This window comes from Saccopteryx leptura, chromosome 4 (assembly GCF_036850995.1).
Source record: "Saccopteryx leptura isolate mSacLep1 chromosome 4, mSacLep1_pri_phased_curated, whole genome shotgun sequence".
NCBI lineage: Eukaryota > Metazoa > Chordata > Mammalia > Chiroptera > Emballonuridae > Saccopteryx > Saccopteryx leptura.
Window position 1 is genome coordinate 7217111 of NC_089506.1, and position 22615 is coordinate 7239725.

The window sequence follows — 22615 nt, forward strand, 5'->3', positions numbered from 1 at the left end:
TCTGAGCTATGCTGTTTTCCCTCTGCTGTCTGTGCAATAGTTACATCTGATCTCACAAGCAAGTTGTATATCAAGGACCTGGTGGTGTTGCTTCCTGTGCTCATAGGGAAGGCCAGGAACACAGTGCATTGGTCGGTGACATTTTCCAGATCATGTTGCCTTTATAAAATGCGGTAAGAATTCCCTCACAGTTAATGTTTGAAAAGTGCTGACGTGCACTGACTGTCTAAGGTTTATGAGTAAAGAGCATTCTATGTAAAAGGAAGACAATTGCTGCTACAATGGTATGAGAAATTCTTCATTGAGTAGAAATTGCAACACGCAGTTTATTTCTAACTTATTGCCATTAATATTCAGATGCTTTTGAATTTTTCTCACATCTGTTTCTTTTTTCTTTCTGTATCTTTTTATTTTTTTTTTACCAAAAAAATTATTATGTTCAAAGTGCCTCTCATTCTCAGAATATTTACCTTGATCTTTTGATACTTGCCTGAAGACTGACCTGCGATCTCTCGGGACTTGACTGCATTTTGTAAGTAAAGCTGAACTGCGGAACACTTCCGTTCTAGTTAAAAAGAGGATTGGGCATTGGAAACTACCAAAGGTTATTGAAACGACTTCTTGGGGGCTTGTTCTGGATCAAGTCCTCTTGCAAACATGAACATATTAGCTAACTTTTCCACCAGCAAACAAAAAATTAAAGACTTCAAAATCAACAACTGTGGCTTTGCTTCTTGGTCGCCTGTAGAATCTCAATGTTGACTGGGGTCATGAGCTGGTATCTTTTCCTGGGAAAAACAGAGATTCCCAGTTATCTCCAGGGGGCCTTCTGATAATTCAATGAGTACCCCAGTAAGGTACGACAGCATCAGGCAGCTGTCTGATATAAGCTCATTACACTCTGAGGCATCTTGATGTACCAACAATAGAGGCAGATAAATTTAAGGCTCAAGTCAGGAGCAAAATCCAGTTTCAACATATAGGAATTTTTATCATGTTTATGTGCAGCTCATATAAGCTTTCAACCAACTCTCTCAAGTGGAGTTTCAGGTATAGTTTGAATTTTCTGGAATTAATTATTCTCTGTGGATCTTGTTTAATTTTCCCTCAATCTAGCACCCAATACTATTCAGGGACACTCTCTGCCTTGGGATACATACTTTCCTTGGTTTCAAACTGTTTCAGTCATAAGCAACTCTTTCCTTTTTTTAAAAATTTTTTTTAATTTATTTATTCATTTTAGAAAGGAGAGAGAGAGGAGAGAGAGAAGGGGAGGAGGAGCAGGAAGCATCAACTCCCATATGTGCCTTGACCAGGCAAGCCCAGGGTTTCGAACTGGCAACCTCAGCATTTCCATGTCGACGCTTTATCCACTGCTCCACCACAGGTCAGGCCCAATTTTTTTTAATTTATTCATTTTAGAGAGGAGAGAGAGAGACAGAGAGAGAGAGAGAGAGAGAGAGAGAGAGAGAGAAAGAGAGAGGGAGAGAGAGAGGAGAGACAGAGAGAGAGAAGGGGGAGAGGAGCTGGAAGCATCAACTCCCATATGTACCTTGACCAGACAAGCCCAGGGTTTCGAACTGGCGACCTCAGCATTTCCAGGGAGACGCTTTATCCACTGCGCCACCACAGGTCAGGCAGCAACTCTTTCTTGGCCATTAACATTTGCCTATAAAGAAGGGGTAGCTAGGGACTGAATTGTTTCCCCCCGAATTCATATGTTGAAGCCCTAAGCCTGAATGTTGCCACATTTAAAACTAGAGTTTTTAGGAAGGTATTTGGGCTTAAATGAAGTCATAAATGTGGAGCTCTGAATCAAAACAACCTGGTGTCTTTTTATGATGAGTAAAGGGCACCAGAGATCTTGTTCCCACCATAGCACAGAAGAAAGACCATGTGAGACTCAGTGAGGAGACAATGCCCCATCTACAAGCCAGGAAGGGGGATTTCACCAGAAACCAACCCTACTGACACCTTGATCTTGGGCTTCCAGCCTCCAGAGCTGTGAGGAAATACAGTTTTTTCTTGTTTAAGCTCCCAGTCTGTGATGATATGTTACGGCTGCTGAGCAGAAGAAGGCAGGGCAAAGTGGATTTAAAATGAGCTGAGTTCAGACTAGCCTTCTGACCAAAATTAAGCATATGTAGATGAGGACAGCTTTGTTTGTCTGCAAGCTCAGAGTTTGTGGTAAAAGCAACTTGGCACAAAGAAAAAGAGAATCAGGGCTCATGAATTTGGTCTAAAACTAGCACCTGATGGGTTCCAGGGTACAGTTGGTTATAAATCCAGCCCAGAGGATGCACTGGACCAGCTCATGTTGAGTTAGTTATACTTTAGCTTTGGTCACGGGCTGTGTAATAAGTGTAATTTTTTGAAAACCTGAATTAACATCCACAGGGGTTTCCCTATACACTCTCGTTTAAGACTTACTGAGGCTGGGGCACGTGGCATGGTGGTGAAGGACCCATTCCCTCACCTGAGGAGAGCGTGGTCACCTGCATGGTGTCAGCCATGTGCTGGTCCCCTGTCAAGAAGAGGCGCTGCAGTGCTCCGGGGTTTTGTCACCATTGCAGCCACAGCTGGACCTACGGGAGATGGTGGCTTTGGCAGGAAGAGTTTGTTTTCAAGGAATTCAATAAGGTATAATATTTGAGTTAAAAAAAATTTTTCTAAGGACCTTTTAAAAAATTAAAATCTTTTCCCCCCAATATCTTGACACAACACAGATCAGATAAGGTCAGCTCTGGTGGAAGGAGTGGAGGCTGGTGCACAGTCTGAGACTCTGTGGCACACACACAGACTGTCCCTGGAAAAGGTGGAAAGACTACTCCACTGATGACCCTCAGGGACCTGTGTCATCGTAGGGGCACTGCCACCCCCACTGCCTGTCTCGGGATAAACCTTTAAGGAGGACAGGGCGGCAGGCACTTGCTTTGTAAAAGAAACTTCTCTAACTTCTAGAAAGCCCTTTCCGGTCTAACTGAAGTTCCGGGCATTATCCCAGATGCAGAGAAGAGGCTGGGGTGCTCAGGAGCACCCTGCCTGCCCCCCCCCCCCAGTTCGTCATCAGCCCGTGGACGCTCCCGCTGGCCCAGAGCACCAGGCATGGGCGAGCCCGCCCCCTGGGTGAAGGGAGACTTCTTCCCCATTCCTAGTGCCCTTCTGGGTGAATCATGACCCCCACCCACACGCGGAAGAGAGAACAGGGCTTGTCATTCTCTCACACGCAGTCACATAACTTGTTCGAGAAGAAAAAAAGTCACAGTGAAATTCTCCCACGATCGATCGGAGCGTGCATAGGGAGTCATCTGCCTTCACCGCAGGGATGAGGGGATGCTTTGTTTGCCCGTGACCTTCCCAAGAGCAACTGACCACCGCGTGAGTGATGGCGGCAGACAGATGTGGCATTCAGAGTGTCCGTGTGCACGAGTGCAGACTGACGTCACTGCGAGCCCAGTGCCCTCCTGGGTCCTCAGGCTTCTCTCCACTGACATTTTCAAATAGCTGTCATGACATTTGTCTCACTTCCTCAGTGACTGCCATCATCCACTCCAGGGCCTCTCAACAGATAATACAGTCTTGCCTTTGTCATGCTTGCTCACCGACTTCAGACACTCTTCCTGTCCATGTCCAGAACTGACTGCCCCTTCCTGTCCCTGTCCCAACAGCTCAGGGGACATCTTCCTTGATTCCATAAAATCCTACTGTGCACGCTTTTTCTCCCATTTCCCTCTCCGAACTATTTTTGCCTCCTTTTTCCCTTGTTCTTCCTTTCACTTTTCCTTCATGTCCTTCATCCCTTTCCTCCCCTTTCCCTCGTATTAACCATTCCAAATAGGAGTCTGTGATCCCTTATCTACTGTGTGTCTTACGGGGGACAAGAGCGTCACACACAGCGTCGCAATGATGAGACGTGATCTTAACACGGGTGTGGGAGTGGGAAGAAGTGGACATATGTGAGCGACACCCCCAGGCCTGTCTGCTTCCTGTGACCGTGTCCCCTTGAGCTGACCGCACACATATCTTGGGGCAGAGACGTAGGGCGTGTGGGTAGGAGAGAAAGAATCAGCGGTTACAGGTCACTGCTTAATATTCAGAAGAGGTAACGATTGTAAAAAGGAGCACACCTTGAAATAAATCTTTGTCAGAGAAAGGAGACAGGAGGTCTGAAGAACGAGGCATGTTAGAGGACTCGGTCCTCACACAGACACGTGGGCTCGGTGACATCTCCACGGCGAGTATCTGAAGATTTGACACTGGCACTGAAGAAAAGGGTTTGTTGATTTTTTTTTTTTTCTCTTTTAAACTCAATGACCATGTCAGGGACTAGTTGCATTTGTAATAATATTCTCGAAAAAGAATTTCCACTTCATAAAATAAAATAAATAAGTACATTTTGTTAGATTCAGGGAGTGCTGATATGCTGGGGCTGCCAAGAGTGTAACTATTGAAGGAACAGGGAGTGCTGATAGGGCCCCTATGAGGCCGAGAACAAAGAGTTCAGATGAGTCAGAGACCCTTATCAGAAGTTTATGTTTGAAATTCTCCACTGAGCAATACCCCCCCCCCGTTGCTGCACACGACCTCCCTAGCCAATAGCTAACTGCCACATCTGCTTCTGTACAATGCTTGCTCAGCTTAGACAGCCACCCTATAAAAAGGAGCCATTTTAGAAGCTCGGGGCTGCAGTGCTCCCTTGCATGGGTTGCCTGCAGTCCCTGCGCAGGTTTGCAATAAAACTTATACAATTCACTTTGTGTCTGCTGTGGCCTGTCTCCTGGGATGTAACAATTTGAAATCCAGGAAAATGGACTTCTACAAAGATCAAGAAAATGTGCGGCGGCCTCACAACGATGGGAATAAAAAATGCCACAACTTGAACAACACCAGGCGGGTATGCCTTCTACTTTGGCATTAGTGGGGGTGGTCAGGATCATGGTGTGTGGACCCGTCTACATGGGAGTCAGTCCTTGGGTGGTGTACTGCTAGAAGTGCCTCTCGGACAGTCTTTGAACAGTTTGCTGAGTAACCTATAAAACCTGCAAGTACCTAGGGAAAGGGTGTTACATTTCTACACTTTGCAGTTAGAGTTTAAGTCCTAGTGACCACTGCTTCTAGCTGGAATACTGTGATCGTCGTCATACAAAGGGTCGTGCAATGAATACACATGAGGATTTGTTTCTCCTTTGAAAAGCGTGTATCCATTGTATCGTTAAAAGGTAAGTCTTTCTGATGAAGACAATTTTGAAGTCCCTTATCCAGGTACTCGTTATTCGTGAATGTAAGAGCAGCCATTAATGGCGTCTCACAACCCTTTCTACGAAATCAGGAGTCGCTGCCATTGTCTGTGTTGGGAGTCTTGTCTCATCAAATACGACAGGCCCTCGGCCCAGGTGGGCGGGGTCACGGGCAGCATCCAGCGTCGGAACCGCTGTCCTCAGACCACATAGATCCCGAGCCGATACCTGACCCAGTCCTGGCCTCAGAGGCTCACAGCACCCACTCAAGCTCTGCCCCGACGGCCTGTCCGAAGAGACGCGGTGTGCGCGCACCTGACGGGGCTCGGGGAGCCGGGCACCAAGTCTTCACCTTCTTTTTTCTGCATGACAGTTGCTTGCTGTTATTTCTTCCCCAAGATATTTCTTTCTTTGAATAGCTGAGAGAAATTTTCCAAAGTCTCCAGGTGTAACTCCTCGGCTACGGTTGCTATCTAAATGAGCTAGAATCTGAGACGTAGAATGATAGTGTATAGGTGAGATATTTTACTTACATTCTTAGAAGATTAATATCTCTTTTTAACGGGGTGACTGACCACCAGAAGGAAGTTCTTAAACCTGTACCGTGTTTTCCTTTTCTGCTCCCCTCCGCACGTCGTCCGGTGCACACTGTGTAGCCTGAGACAAGGGGCTTCGTAAACGATTTTAACTCAACACCCTGCCTTCAGAGAGGAAGGTGAGACTTAGCAGAGGAGTCAGGGTTGGGAACCGATTCTATCCTTCCCAGCCCAGGGTTCCCTCCCACGCCCTGTGCCTGGTCGGTCCCAGCGCTGCGTTGTTAGCTATGGAACAAAGGAGAAAGAACCTGTGTGAGAAGCTTTGACTTTATGAAGATTTTCAAACGACCAAGTTGTATGTCCACAAGTTAACTGAGCGTTATTATTCCTTTTTTTAAAACAAATAAATCCAATATATAAAAAATTCAAGAACAGATAAACTCGCAATTACTTTATAAGGTTAAGGATCACTGACTTCCTCGAACAGTTTTCTGGGCATACCAGATGTATTGTTTTGGATACAATAAATGGATTGATTCAGAACTTTCTAGACTTCTTCTAAATCAAAATCAGACACATCAACGCTCTCTCTGCTACCGTGGCAAAGTGATTTACTATTTTGATGTCATTCTTCTCTTCAGTTCAAAAGATAAAGTCCATGAACAGCATCCTTTGAAACACCCCTGGCTCCCAGGGGGCCGCCCAGGAAGGTAGGCAGCGTGGGGTCCACGGGCCTTGTTCAGCGCTCTGCCCCCAGCAGGGTCCTGGCCCACGGGCCTTGTTCAGCTCGCTGCCCCCAGCAGTGTCCTGGCCCACGGGCCTTGTTCAGCGCTCCGCCCCCAGCAGGGTCCTGGCCCACGGGCCTTGTTCAGCGCTCCGCCCCCAGCAGGGTCCTGGCCCACGGGCCTTGTTCAGCTCGCTGCCCCCAGCAGGGTCCTGGCCCACGGGCCTTGTTCAGCGCTCCGCCCCCAGCAGGGTCCTGGCCCACGGGCCTTGTTCAGCGCTCCGCCCCCAGCAGGGTCCTGGCCCACGGGCCTTGTTCAGCGCTCCGCCCCCAGCAGGGTCCTGGCCCACGGGCCTTGTTCAGCTCGCTGCCCCCAGCAGGGTCCTGGCCCACGGGCCTTGTTCAGCGCTCCGCCCCCAGCAGGGTCCTGGCCCACGGGCCTTGTTCAGCGCTCTGACCCAGCAGGGTCCTGGCCCACGGGCCTTGTTCAGCGCTCTGCCCCCAGCAGGGTCCTGGCCCACGGGCCTTGTTCAGCGCTCTGCCCCCAGCAGGGTCCTGGCCCACGGGCCTTGTTCAGCGCTCTGCCCCCAGCAGGGTCCTGGCCCACGGGCCTTGTTCAGCGCTCTGTCCCCAGCAGTGTGGGGGCCCACGGGCCTTGTTCAGCGCTCTGCCCCCAGCAGGGTCCTGGCCCACGGGCCTTGTTCAGCTCGCTGCCCCCAGCAGTGTCCTGGTAGGCGAAGGCAGAAACTTCATCGTGGAAAGTTTTATGACCGTTTGCAATGCACTAAAACAACCGCTGAGCCCTCAGCTGTTGGGTCTGCTTCCCTCGTCTTAACCATGGCAACATTCCCCCCGAGGGGTTATTCCGCAGAAAGACCAGAGAGCGCGGCCCTGCCTCCTTGCCTTGGAGGGGTGCGCTCTGGGCCTGCCGGGAGCACCATCTCAGGCTCACCACTCAGGCTTCTGTTTGCAGTGCGTGTGGATATGGAGATCAAGGTTAGTTTTAGAAATTCTAATACCGGAGTCTGTTTCACCCAATCAGTTAGCCAATGTCAAAACCCCTTTCCTCCCAAAATTAAAAAAAAAAATTAAAAAAGAAATTCTGGAAGCTAGTTATTCAACAGCTCAGCAAAATATTTGTTTTTATTTCCTTGAGTCTTTTCAACTGAATGAAGAGCATTAGGTTTCTAGACATAAACTTCTGGTTGCACACTTTCCAGGGCCCCATGCTAGCCCCTGGTGCTGCCGGCTTTCCAGGGCCCCACGCTAGCCCCACGCTAGCCCCTGGTGCTGCCAGCTTTCCAGGGCCCCACGCTAGCCCCTGGTGCCGCCAGCTTTCCAGGGCCCCACGCTAGCCCCTGGTGCTGCAGCTTTCCAGGGCCCCACGCTAGCCCCTGGTGCTGCAGCTTTCCAGGGCCCCACGCTAGCCCCTGGTGCCGCCGGCTTTCCAGGGCCCCACGCTAGCCCCTGGTGCCGCCGGCTTTCCAGGGCCCCACGCTAGCCCCTGGTGCTACAGCTTTCCAGGGCCCCGCGCTAGCCCCTGGTGCCGCCGGCTTTCCAGGGCCCCACGCTAGCCCCTGGTGCTGCCGGCTTTCCAGGGCCCCACGCTAGCCCCTGGTGCTGCCGGCTTTCCAGGGCCCCACGCTAGCCCCTGGTGCTGCCAGCTTTCCAGGGTCCCACGCTAGCCCCTGGTGCTGCAGCTTTCCAGGGCCCCACGCTAGCCCCTGGTGCTGCAGCTTTCCAGGGGCCCCCGCTAGCCCCACGCTAGCCCCTGGTGCTACAGCTTTCCAGGGGCCCCCGCTAGCCCCACGCTAGCCCCTGGTGCTACAGCTTTCCAGGGCCCCGCGCTAGCCCCTGGTGCTGCCGGCTTTCCAGGGCCCCACGCTAGCCCCTGGTGCTGCCCCACGCTAGCCCCTGGTGCTGCCGGCTTTCCAGGGCCCCACGCTAGCCCCTGGTGCTGCAGCTTTCCAGGGCCCCACGCTAGCCCCTGGTGCTGCCGGCTTTCCAGGGCCCCACGCTAGCCCCTGGTGCTGCCAGCTCCCGGCGATGCCTCCTCTCTGCCCGCAGACCCTCTGGGTCGGAACCTGCAGGCTCGTGGAGAGGTCATGGGCCTCTCCCTGGGTCCTTTAGCTGGGTCCATGGTACTTTAGCTCTCTGCTGAATCGCTCTTGCTAATATTCTGCATAATTGTTTAGCTTTATTTCCAGTCCATCTTTGTAACTGCACGAAATCTTGATTATTACCACAGAACTAGGTGAGATGCTGACGCTCCCCGTAACACTGTCTCCAAGTGTCTGCCAATGTTTCGTCTTTGTCCGTGTTACTTTTGCTTTGGACCAAAATGATTACATCTGCAGGGACAGATTAAATGCCTTTTTTTTTTTTCTTTTTCTGGCTTGCTTCATGTTTTAATATTTGTCTTAGTGATTTTTTTTGGCTTACCCATATCTTCTGAGAAACTCCTTGTCAACACCTAGTTTGGATTAGTTTTCTGCTGATAACTTAGAACGGTTGTTGTGTCAGATGCTCATATTCCTTATATGACTTTAAGGGCTGTTTTGACACAGAATTTTTTTCTCCCCTAGACTAACTAAAAAAAAAAAAAAAATTAATGTATTTAAAAATGTATCAAATCTAAACATGATTGGCCAGATCCTGAGGGGTATTGTACCCAGTTCATCGTCACTGCTCCCAGTGCACGGAATAGCTCAGTCACAGGACGGGCTGCACAACCGGTCTTATGAGATGATATGCTCTATCTATACTGGGTGATTTCATGATCGTTTTAAAAGTATCCTGTGCTAAAATGTTTATCACCATTAGATATATTGTATTAATTTAAATGAAATGCAATAGCCTCTGTTACCCCTGTGAGACTCTCTTTTCCAGGTCCAGGCATTTTCCCAGTCATCGCAGTCTGACATCTGGTTAGAGAAAGGGAAGGAAGGGAGAGGAGAGGAAGGTCCCCGGGACCCCATCGTGCTGACAGTCTGAGCTGGTGAGAGTCTGAACCGAGCCGCGCATAATACGATTCTCATTTTATTTTAAACATATTTTGCATGATATAAAAATATTGATCACAGTGAGCTTTACCAAGAATTGTTATTGCTATAAGAATGAATGCGGGAACAATATATTTAGTGGAAATAAATTATATAGTCATTATTTTTTTTTCTTTCTTTTTTAAATCACAACAGAAAAACCTCGGCTGGTTTGGTCCCTGGCAGGAAATCAGTCTTTCTTTACAAGAGGTCGTTGGCAGACGAGCGCGAGCCCGTTTCTGTGACGTGAGCCCTGTGGCTCAGGAAACACCGGTTTTTGTCTGGGTGACCACGGTCCCACAAAGGTCTCTCTGTCCACAGACAGTTCTAAAGGGACAGCGCGCGGTCTACTACGGCAGAAACGTGACGAACTGGAGAACAGTCCCGTCTCAGTTCATGTGTGGCCTTTTCCAGTACGAAGGGACACAGCGACACACCTCTTCACTAAATGCCAGTCCGTGGTCACAGTGTTTCGGTCGATTTGTACACGGCCGTCTGTAACAACTAGAGGGGAGAAAAAAAGAGATACACTTTTGTTCAAGACCAAGGCGAGGAATGCATTAGGCTACAAACACATTTTTGTGTTGTTCTAAGCTTTCAACGAGAACCGAGTTACTCGTGTTGTCATGAAACTGTTCTTAGGTCTATAGGTTTCTAAATTGTTCAGGTTTGTGTGCACCGTCACAAGGTTTAAGAGGAGTGGAAAACGACCCCCGAGTGCCTCGGTCGCTGGTGTAACAAACGGGAGAATGAGATGTTGTCAGCATCCGGGCTTTGGAAGTGTCCTCTGCTTCACAGATGACACGGGAATGCTGGAAACGACTATTTAAGGTCTGCTCACTGAGTGTGACCGCACAAACGTGGCCGAATACACTCAAGTCCGAGACTCGCAAGGAACGCAGTCATTCCTGTGGGTCTCAGGGGCGACCCCACCTTCACTCCCCTGTCTTCTGGGCTCCACCTGCATAGGGAGGGGCCCTCTCCTCCTCCCTCAGACTTCCAGTGTCTAGTAGTGGTGAAAAAATAAACGATCAAGCAACCAATGGGTCCAAAGCCCTGCTGCTCTGATGAATGGGGGCTGCCTTGGAAGAGGATTTTCTTTTATTCTTTCTTTCTTTTTTTTTTTTTTTTTTAGTGTAGGTTGCTTCACACGTGGGGACGGGAATGGGTGTGCAGGGAAAATGCCTGTGACCTGACAGGTTGCTTCACATGTGGGGACGGGAATGGGTGTGCAGGGAAAACCGCCTGTGACCTGACAGGTTGCTTCACATGTGGGGATGGGAATGGGTGTGCAGGGAAAAACCGCACGCCTGTGACCTGACAGGTTGCTTCACATGTGGGGATGGGAATGGGTGTGCAGGGAAAAACTGCATGCCTGTGACCTAACAGGTTGCTTCACATGTGGGGATGGGAATGGGTGTGCAGGGAAAAACGCCTGTGACCTAACAGGTTGCTTCACATGTGAGGATGGGGAGGGGTGTGCAGGGAAAAACACATGCCTGTGACCTGACAGGGAGATTTTAAGTGCACTACAGAAGAACTACGAATGCGATTTTATCATTTCATTTCGTGTGCTTTAGAAAACACATCTAGTTACAAGTCCTATTTTTTAAATTTCTAAATACAAATGCACTATTGTAAGACCACTGTTACTCCTTAATTAAAAAGATACAGTTCTCATTGAGCCATGAAAATTGCTAATTGAGGCTGCGGACCAAAGACTATATATTCTGCCCACGGCACTTTTGGAATAAATATTAAGAGAAAATGAGTATAAATATTTTCAACTTATAAATTATTATGTTTTGCTTTAATGTACACATGAAACCTGGAATTATACACTTAGAGAAATGAATATAGGGACAGTTTCAGTAAACAGAAAACATTTCTGAAACACTGTATAGTAGTAGGAGAAATACAATGATAGAAATCTTTTCTACTAAGTTAGTATAAAAGTTCTGGAGAAAAATATTAATGGTTATTCTCAGGGCACAGAGGGAGACGTTCGCACTCACATAGAAAGGGTTTGAGTTCAACAGCCTCGTTTTTTTTCCTTGGCTGAATAAGGGAGCACAACCCTTGACAGCATATTGATGTATTTCTCTAATTCCATGAAGTGCTTCGCTGAGATGTTTTTATGTCTAGAAGACACACCTCTAGAGCAAGGAGCGCTGGCTTATCCTTCCTAAACATTGTGCAAACGTTTCTGCACTTAGAACACTTGTCCTGACTCCCACCTGATGGAACCGTCACCTTGCTGGGGACACCGTGCACTGTGCTGCCTGGCCGCATTTTCAAAATGCTCCCCGGTGACTGTCCTATGCCTCTGTCCTCTAACTCGTGTTGAGAGCCACTGCATTCGCCTCTGGGACAAGGACTCAGAGTGTATCTGAGCTCGGAACTGGCTTGGGGTCCTAAGTCCCATTCTTGCCTTTCGGGAGCAAACACAGACTCATGAAAGTTCGGCACTGGTCAAAAAACTATTAGAATCCATCTCCCAGAACTTATTGGTTTCATGCTAAGAACAAAGCAGCTGCATTTTGGGGTATTTTGTTTGTTTTGGATTTTTGTTTTTTTTGTTTTTTTGGTTGAGAAAATAGCTTTTATTTCAGAATACACTGTCCAGGAAGAGACATAAATACGGTTTCTGAGACTTCCTTACCTGCATGTTTGATGGTGAAATTTCTTTCCTTTTAAGAAGCATTTCTGTGAGCTTTCTGTACATTCACAGGTGCACTTCGCAGGGTTGAGGGGCAGGCTCCTGGGGCAGCTCCTTCTGCACACGCACTGGCACGTGTTCCCGTCAAATTCTCTGTGGGGCCCACAGGCGCTGGGGAAAGGTCTGTTCTTACAGACACACTGGCACGAGTCTCTGTCCAGTTCCCTGTGGGGGCCGCAGCTGGACGGCCGGAGCCCTCCTCTGCAGACACACTGACAGGTCTCCTCGTCCAGTTCCTTGTGGGGACCGCAGACGTCATAGAAGCCATCCGCCGCGTCTACACGAGCAGAAGCGGGACATGGTTACTGTACCGTGCCCGGGGCCGGGGGCTGGGACGCCATTACAGGCCCCGAAAAGCATCTTCCTTTTTGCGATTCTCATTACAGGGCAACACGCACACACACACATGTTCTTTTACAAAGGAGTTCAATATACTACCCGTATGAGGCAAAAAAAAAAAGCCCAATTGTGGGGTGACTTAATTACTGTCTGATGATCTGAATATTGGGCATGTGATTCTAATATTCACATGTTTGTTCATCACAATAGAGGCCCTTGGCATTTAGTTTAGTTTTTTTTTTTTAAAAAAACATCATTCTGCTTACCGTCTTCAGCATTAGAGGCAAAAATTAAGTCCTGCTGAGCGAGGCACCGGCAGATGCGGTGATTCCACGTGTAATTTGTGGGGCAAGTCTTGTTGTCAGCGTGGCACCTTGGAGAGACACAAACGGGCGAAGCATTAGTATAACTGGCACGCGGAAGGGATCATCTCTTTTCTTACCTGTGTATCACAACATCAATACATCCTTGTAAAAAAAAACAAAAAAACAAAAATGGTGCTCTTAAATGACGTAAGAATATACAAAATGAAATGCGCAAGTTCCCGCCCAAACTACCTCCCACCACAGACGTGCTGTTACTATTAAATTCTAATCCCAGAGGGGACTGCTATTAGTGATATGCTCTTATAAATTCTCCAGAATCGACCGTTTTAAGGCAAATGTGTTGATGTGTATAATCACAGTGTTCTAGTTTGTGCAAACATGAGATAAAGCCTTTTGCTTTGAAATTTCATTTTCCACTAAATGATACGTCATGTACATTGTTCTGTGTCATCTCATCAATTTCTGCTCCATTATTTGGAGTGGCTGCACAGCAGTCCATCAAATGACTATATTATTATCTGTATTGCCAGTCTCCTCTTGCTAGCTATTGAAGTTACTTCTGAAGGAAGCATTCTTATACATGTATCCTTACTCACTTTTCTTATGAAACACAGATGCCAATAACTGTCAAGGATCCATTCATACAAAATTCCTACCCTCCACTCTACCAGAAAAATACCAAAGACCATGGTTTTTACTGTTCTAGCCCTTCCCTCCTTCTCTGCTTCCCTCCTTCTCACCTACCTTCCTTCCTCCCTCCCTCCCTCCTTTCCCTGCATTTCCCTTATTTGTTTTAGTAAAAATTTAATAGCTTGCACTTCTTTTTCTTAGCTTTGGATTTGTGGTTTTAGTGTTTCTTTTTGCAAATAAAAGAATGTATGTATGTATATGTATATATTTTATCTCATTCTGTTACACAGACGATATCATGTCATATGCTATCCTAAATGTTGATTTTTCAATATTTCCTAGAAAACAATACACCTTCATAATCATTTTAGGTAGTCCCAAGAACAGGCGTCTTATTCATTGCATATTTCTGTCATTATTTTCTTGGCTAATCACAAACCTGTATCAATCCACATGAAACTTAGTATTTAAAGATTTCCCCAAACAATATCATTGCTTTGTAAACTCCTTATCTAAAACTTCAGTACTCCTCTATGAGGTAAGAAAGTTATGTTTACTGATAGAACAGCAACGGGATTAATTCTGGCTGAATAAAACTCTTACCAGTCTTCAATAAATGCAAATAAATAGACTGTGGTTGTGCTGCCACAGTGTTGACGATGACGTGAGTAACACTCTCCCATGTTGACTCAACACTGCGGTGCTCAGGTAGAGAGCTGTCTTTCATGCTGTCAGTATCTGATTGATTTTGTCATTACCTAAGCTAATGCTTTCCTAGCTGTTAGTTATAACCCTGCAATGGATCACAAAATCAATTATACGAGTTGGAAAATGCGTTTTCTAAATGTAAAAGAATGGCAAATGTCCCTGGCCAGTTGGCTGAGTGGTAGATAGAGCATTGGCCCGGTATGTGGAAGTTCCAGTTTGATTCCTCGTCAGGGCACAGAGGAGAGGTGACACTCTCCCCCACCTTCTTTCTCTCTTTCTCTTCCCTTCCTGCAGCCATGGCTTGATTGTGCTTCAGTTTCAAACGTACCCCCAACTGTTCAGCCCAAGTCGGTATGAAAGCAAAATGCTTTCTCAGTGTGTAGTCAGGAAAAAATATAGTCTTTCTCTCTAATAATATTTCAACTGCTTCAAAAATATCAATTCGAAAGTATGGACTGTATGTAGAAACAAATGTAGAGATAACTGTAGGAATATATTTCTGGAAGGAAGGTATCTAGTTTTATAGAATTGAGTGGTGAGTTCATACAATCTGGTTATATTACCTAGTTTTATAGAATTGAAAATTCTATATAATCTGTATAGACTAACTCTTTAGTTTTTGCACCTTCATGTTGAATAAAATAATATAACTTCAGAATAGCATTCAATTATGTTATATCTCAAACCCTGTGCTCAATTAAATTTTACATTGCTAATCATAGTTCACTCAAAGTAAACTAAGCATTTTAATTTCTAATATTCTTAACACTTAAATTTCTAGAAAAACATGACTTCAGAAGCTGCTCAAAACAAGGAACTATTAGTTATCAATGTTAACACATATTTCAGAGTTGAAATGTGAAATCCTGCTATATATCATTTAATTAAAGAAACATATATTGGGATGAAATACATTTTCATAATTGCCTAGTGAAGTCCCCTGCTGTAAAGTGAGTAGCAAGTTCTTAGTATTTAAAGCTTCTCATGTGAAAAATTGGGAGACATAATTTTCAAACTATGTCATTTTAGAATGGAAAAAGTGTTTTCATAGTGGATAGAAGATTTAGCACAATAATATCCCACTTATCTTAATCTCCAAAGCCTTTGAATCTTATTGAAAATTCAAGTTATAAATATTAATGTGTAAACATATTATAAATGTTTACAAATTAGTTATTTTGTATAGTGCATTTATAAAACATTGACTCAAAGACACATTTTATCTGCAAAGCAGCTTGTCCAATTACCGGTAAAGTTGATGTAAGTTGAGAATATGAATAAGTTGACTTTCCTACTTCCCCTTCCCATACATAAACTCACAACAGAACTACAATCTTGCTTATTGTTTGTACGAAGGATGAAGATGCTTTCCTAAGAATCATTTAATTATTTCCAAACTTCACTTGCTGGTTTGATAGTTACTGTTTTTTCCCACTTAAAATCAGAGGACAAAAATGTTAAGGATACACGTATTTGCTAGAGAACAATGGATTTAATAATAAAAATCAATCTTATCTTGCCATTTGCTTCCTCTTTGAAATTTAAAAAAACTAATATGCACCAAATATGCTCCATTAGAATAAATTGTACATGTTGAGTATTGATTACTATCTCTTGTACTTTGAACACTTTAGTGGGCTTTTTGTGAATACTAATTTCTTGACTCTTCTATCTTCTGCGCCTCTTTGTACTGTAGTAGTTATATGCTTGGAAATTCCCTGAGTCCCAAAATACATATTTAAGGAACAAAGACATACTACTACCTTATGTTTGGCATTAGTAAGAACTGAGCTAAAATGTTATCTTTTTTCCCCCCAAGAACGATAATCTTTGTTATGTATTTCTAATTAAAAAAAAAAGTTAACTGCATCTTGATTTATAATAAATTATTGTTGATCTACTTTACTAAATATCTTACAGGTCATTCCAAATGAATGTTAACATTAATTGAATGCAAATTCAACTTGTAGCACTCAATGACTTTTTAAAAAATCAAATTCATTCTTGGGAGATGAACTGTGTTATTCATCAATCACTCTCATTGGCAGGCAGCTCTTCTAATAAGGTATCTTCTAAACAACCGAACAGATGAAAATTCCACTGACCATGTAGCACATATGGTCCATGGTTTAGTTCCTCGAATAGCTGCCCAACTCTAAGTCTTGTCAAATGTGGAACAGGATCCAGAATCATTTGTTTGAAGGCATGTACTGCAAACTCTCTACACGTCTCACAGAGTCTGCCTAGCCTTCAATGGGGCATCCAGCAAGATGCTCTGTATTCTATTATGAAAGCAAATGAGGGAGCTCTGACCACTTCAATAATTTTTTGATAAAAATAGAATCCTGAGTTCCTAAGTGCCAATGGTTGATGTCATCGGAGCCCCTCCGATTAGCATTACTCAATCCTGTAATTATAATAGAATATCAGTGCAGACCCTTTTTGCTCAAGATTGCTGTCACAATAACAGCAGGAAGAGCAATTATATTCTCTCATTATTGGAGCCACTGAGCCCTAGGAAAAATGTTTCAACAGTGTGATTCCAAAAGTTTTTGAATTGTGTTCATATTGAGTTCATCATGTATGGCCCTTGAAGACGCTTGACTAGTCATACAGGTGTTGATTTGCTTACATTTTTGCAAGAGTGGTTCACATGGAATGAAAAGTGACTAAGTAAAAGTGGTTTTTATATCCACTGTTACTAAGTAACATTTTGTTACCATACATAAAAGCCAGAATTATATTCATTTTAAGGTTCTATATAAAGTATCTACAATAAAAGAAACATATTTAACAGAGATCTATCTAAATTAAATGAATACATTTGTCTTCTCTTATATTAATTTCTATTGATGTTACATTAATTTGTGCTGTCTATTTATGTTACTGTTTGTTTACATTCCATGAGTCTTCTGAGGGTAGAAACAGTAGATGAGCTGGGGTTAGATATGGGGTTGGGATAGGAAAATTAGCACCGATACAAATTCCATGGTTTAAACAATTTTCCAGACTTACTCATTTAAAGGCTAATACAATAGTTTCATTAATAAGAAAAGTGGGCTTCTAAATCGAATCTTTCACTTTTTGCGCGAATATCCGTGATTGTTTTAAAGCATCACTTTGCTGTATACAGAAGCTCAGCTGCATCTGAGATGGGGCTCTAAAGCCTGGAGCCATGTGTTTGGTCACCAATCGGCCAGCTGGGTCCAGGACCGCGTGTTTCTGAGTGGGATGCCCCAGGATGAGCGCAGCCGCAGAGTAGGTAGACTAGAAGTCTCTGTTGTCCATTTTTATAGTTACTTATTGTGAATATGCCTGCTTGCATATACAAGGCTGAGAAAGTGTGGGAAGTTGAAAAGAGGGGTATTTAGCAGTGACTATATTTATCAGCTTGTCAGTTTCTATTTCTGTATTTTTTTCAAGCTAACAGGATTAGAACAGAGAATCGATTAAAGGTAAGTAATCCAGACTTCAGTACAAGGTCCTTTAACAATAGCTCCTGGTCTCATTATCTTGTCATAGCCACACTCCAGTAAGAGGAAAACAGAAACAAAAATACGAGACAATGGCAGAAAATAATCTGACCCCACAAGGCCCGGTTGGTTGGTGGGGTTCGGGAAATGGGAGGTAGGGACCATGAATTACCCTGTACGACACTGGAACAGTACAGTTGTTTTTTTTTTTGTTTGTTTGTTTGTTTCTTTTTTTTTATGACAGAGATAGAAACAGAGAGAGGGACAGATAGGGACAGACAGAAAGGGAGAGAGATGAGAAGCATCAATTACAAGTTGCAGCACCTTAATTGTTCATTGATTGCTTTCTCATATGTGCCTTGGCCTGAGGGTTATAGCAGAGCAAGTGACCCCTTGCTCAAGCCAGCGATCTTGGGCTTTAAGCCAGCGACCTTTGGGCACAAGCCAGCAACTATGGGGTCATGTCTACAATCCCGTGCTCAACCGGCGACCTTGGGGTTTCAAAGCTGGGTCCTCTGAGACCCAGTCCGATGCTCTATCCGCTGCGCCACCATCTGGTCAGGCTGTAACAGTTCATTGTGTTATACATTTGTCAAAGTCAATGAAATGTACAATAAAAAGATCCTAATGTAAACTAAAAATATTCATTAGTAATGAGTCAATACTGGTTCTTCCATTGTAACAAACGTACCACCCTAATGTAAGATGTTAGACTAGGGCCACCAGGGGGTACGTGGGAACTCTGTACTTTCTGCTGTTTTTCTGTTAAACTAAAACTGTCAAGACATTCGTTAAGAATTTTTACAAAATGACTGGTAGATCTGATCTATATATGAATATATATTAAAAATAAAAATCGATATGTTTTGGTTGAACTTGACATTAAACTTCGCAGAATTTCTGATCTAATAGTTCCTATTTTGGGGTAACCTTACAAGACACAATCTCAGTGCAGAGAATGTGCGGACAGAGTCCTCTCAGGCACACACACTCTGCTGTGACTTCTACCTGTCCATCAGCAAGCCACAAGGAAACTTACTACCTTTTACAAGGCATGAACCACACAGGCCAAAGGCAGGCACCCTATATAGCCTAGCTGGCTTACTTTTAGGGCTTTGCAAAAGAAAAAAGAAAAAAAGAGAATGAATAGACATATGAATAAAGATTTCAAAAATAATTGCATAGGAGCATAAAGGTTTTCAACGTGCAAAGAGTATATTTCCAGGACAGAATCCAGATGTAAGTTTTAAAATACTGAGGGAAAAAGTCGTTTCTGATCAACTGGCGGAAGACTGTGTCTCCATTTAATTGGCAGATATATTATCCCTGTAGTTCTATTTTGACATAGTTTATTAAATTTATTTTGATATTATGTATATATTTCTGATAAAGCATACATTGGATATAATCTTAAAATTAAAAATTAGAGAGTAAAAAAAATGGGAACAATAACAACAACAAAGAAACGCCTCCTGGATGTTCCATCCTTTAAGCATTCAGACTGAAGACCGTTATAGAGCACAAGTCTTGAGTCAAAGGTTGCCGGGCTATAAACCCACTGTTTCTGGGAAAAGAGATGAGTTCTCACAAGAACAAAATTTTCCTTAGTAAACCCTAATAGCTGAAACTTCTTAGAAGCCAATATTTTTATTTAGTATCTTAGTAAATAATGTTAACCTTTTAGTAAAAGAAATAAAAAACAGTAAGTAAATAAAAACACATATTATCTCAAGGCTAGTTTTATCCAGTTTTAAATCTTTTTTCACCCTTTCTTTTTCTCTTTCTCACAACATAACTCTTTCCTCAACATAGCCTCTTTATCAGGTTAAAATTATACATATCCTACTTTTATTATTCATTAAGAGAGATCAAGAGACCTTGGCCATGCTTATTATTCATTAAGAGAAATCAAGAGACCTTGGCCATGCTGAATATGGTGATGTTACTCCTCTACCCCAAACTCCCTCTGTGGCCCCACGTCCTCTGCAGAGAAGGCTGGTGGGTGCTCTAAGCTCCAGGAGCTCAGCCTCGACCTTGCCTCTTTAATTTAATCTATTGCTCTCACAGCTTGCAGCCCGATTAAATTATTCTGGTCTATTCACTGTCCCCAGAATGTGCTCATTCTTCTAGGACACATTTTGAAATGTTACCAATTGACTAACCAATAAACTCACCACTGGGTAAAATGAACTTCAAGGCACTTGACCATCAAACCTGACATCTCTTGCCTTTGATTTTACTTTCTTCCTAATATATAGTAGATGGCCTTCCCGATAGTATATGTTGTCACAAAATAAGCATCAATATTCTATTTATTTATTTACACAATGGGATACTCCACAGCTACTTAATGAACAAACCTGGCCTACAGACATCAGCATGATTAAGCCTATAAAACATATTGTTGACAGAAAAAAAGGTAATGACTCCATTTTAACATAAGAAAATGTTAAACGCTCAAAGCTGTGTCATATGGTCTGTTGTGGCAAGGTTACTACATCCATACGCCATAAAAATAGGAAAGCATGAGTGAAGATAATAGTTTCAGCAGTGATTGTCTCGAGGGGTGGCGGACAGAGAGTGGTGATCTGAGTCACTGGGTTGTATCTTAAGTCAATCTGAAAGGAAGTTGTTAAATTTTGAATTGGGGTGGGGGGATAAGTCATTTTAGTTTTTTGGTGTCCTTTAAATATATGTTTGCATTTTGAGATTTTAAGTAAGTGAAAAATGCAGTAATGACAGGAGCCCCGAGGGAATGAGCTGACTCCAGCTTCAGTCTGAATCTCTGAATCGCTACTGTTTTAGTTGTGTGATGCTGGGGAAGGTTACTTAGCCCTATGACTCAGTTTCTCGATGCATCTGTGCATCTCTCTCTCTCTCTCTCTCTCCTTTCTCAAACACCCCCCCCCCCCACACACACACACACTGGGCGCACGATAGATTACTAATACAGAACAGTGTTCTCCCTTCTGTCCTTCAGCTACCGGGCCAGTCCTTGTCATTCCTGAGCATTTCCTCAGAGCTGGTCACCTCACCACTTCCTCTTCCCTTGAACTCTTGTTGGCTTCTGTCATATCTTTTGAAGGTTGTGATCCCGTTCTCTCCGGGTTCTCCCTGGTTTTCCTAACTGCTCTTTCTCAGCCTCCTGCACAGACGATTGTTTCTCTAACAGTTTGCTAAATGCTGACGCTCCCCTGCCCTGACCCCGGGGTTCCTCTTCTCTGCCCCTTTCCTCCACATCCTTTGCTCGGGTTTCTCTCTTTCCCCCGTTGCTCCCGATGACACGCTGGTCGCTATGGAGTGAGCCGTGCCCCTCGCTCCCAGTTGTGCCAGATGCACCCCCACCTGCCTGCTGACCGGTCCCTCTGATTTCTTACTGACATCACAAATACTCAGACTACACATGTAGAAACTACATTCTTTTCACCCCCTCTTCCTGTCTTTGGTGGTATCACCCATGCACCTTGTCTCTCTGTTACCCCACACTCGGAGTTTCCAAGTCTCATGTGTTCTGTTCCCGATGTCTTTTCACTTCCTCCCTCCCCATCCATCTCCACTGCCTCAGCCCCCACCTTATTATTTCTGCTGGATTATTCCAGAAGCTTCCTCTCTGACTGTCTCACCTCCTGCTTGCTCCTCTAACCCACCTACTCCATCACCACCAGGCTGTCCTTTCTATAGCATAAAACATAAACATCACTCCCCTCCATGAATCTTCTAGTGGTTCCTGGAAAACCCTAAGAAAAAGCCCACGTTGGCCCGGGCGTGCAATCCCAGCACCTCTCGGGCCCCTGTGGCTCCCTCCCTGCCACCCCACCCCCACTGCCCTGCTCAGGCAATCGGCGTCTGCCCTCTGCACTCTGACTCCAGTCCTGAGTCACATGTCACATTCCCTCACGGGACTTCTTCCTGAGTAGCTATCCCCCCTCTCTTTCCATCTCTACAGCCTCGCACGGTAATACTACCTAGCAGGCACCTGGAAACTGTTTGTTGAATGACTGAATGAAACAGAGCACAGTATTATATGAGAGCAACTCTGGTATATGAGTGGCTTTAGTTGAAGAATTATATTATCTGCTTTAAAAAATATCCCCCATTTCTTAGTAGTGTTACGCACCCAGAAGACTCAACATAAATGTCTCATGAATGAAGAGACCCCACTTTAACCAAGTAGAAAAATCTAAGGACATCTCTTCTTAAATTGCAAATGGCTCCCCCCACATGAGAGGAAATAAGAGAACACTGATGTGAACCCTGATAGCTCAGCTCTTCTGCCGGAGGTCATCACGCCCATGTCTAGAATTCAGGATCTGCCTGGGTGCTGCTGATTCTGAGACGTGCAAGTGTTTTTGTACAGACTAGAAATGCTCTATGACACTGGGCAAAAACATGGGTTTCACAGAAAGAAAGACTTGAATGTTTATCTTTTCCCAGCGGTTTTTTTTCTCCAGCTTTGGACATGCTAATTAACATTTCTATTTTTAAATGAGAAAAAGTCTCAGTTTTCTTATTGTAAAGTGTTAGTAAACTAGCAGCCCGCATTGCTGGAGGCTCCCTGTGTGCCAGGCGGCCATGGCGTCTGCCCGGATGGCCAGTTATGAACACGCACACCCCTCTGAGGTAGGCGTTACCACTGTCATTGTGACTGCACCATGCTGTTCTACAGCAGTGGATTAAACAGCGTGTCCACTCTTCCACCCTGTGTCCTGTGACGTGGGTCATCAGTGCAGCCGCCTGGTGAGTCTCGTCTCAGCAGGAGAGTGTGTTGGCAGAAGCCCAGTGCACAGGGACCCTTCGTAAAATAAAACAGTGAGGCTATAACTGTCACCTGCTGTCGCCCCTCACTGACCCCAAGTGCTCTGAGGCCAGAGGCGGCTGAGCT

General features: G+C 44.7%; 1 protein-coding gene across 2 annotated transcripts in view; it reads right to left on the reverse strand.

Annotated features, from left to right (window-relative positions):
• Positions 1–9532: 9532 nt before the first annotated feature.
• The window catches only part of VEGFC (vascular endothelial growth factor C), a 101202-nt gene continuing 88119 nt past the window's right edge, over positions 9533–22615 (reverse strand). For both annotated transcript variants that reach the window (XM_066383519.1, XM_066383520.1), the window contains exons 5-7: positions 12863–12969; positions 12201–12534; positions 9533–10042 (exon numbers count right to left, since the gene is read on the reverse strand). In XM_066383519.1, coding sequence (XP_066239616.1) covers positions 9928–10042; positions 12201–12534; positions 12863–12969 — 556 coding nt within the window. In that variant the 3' untranslated portion in view covers positions 9533–9927. The remainder of the gene's footprint in view (positions 10043–12200; positions 12535–12862; positions 12970–22615) is intronic.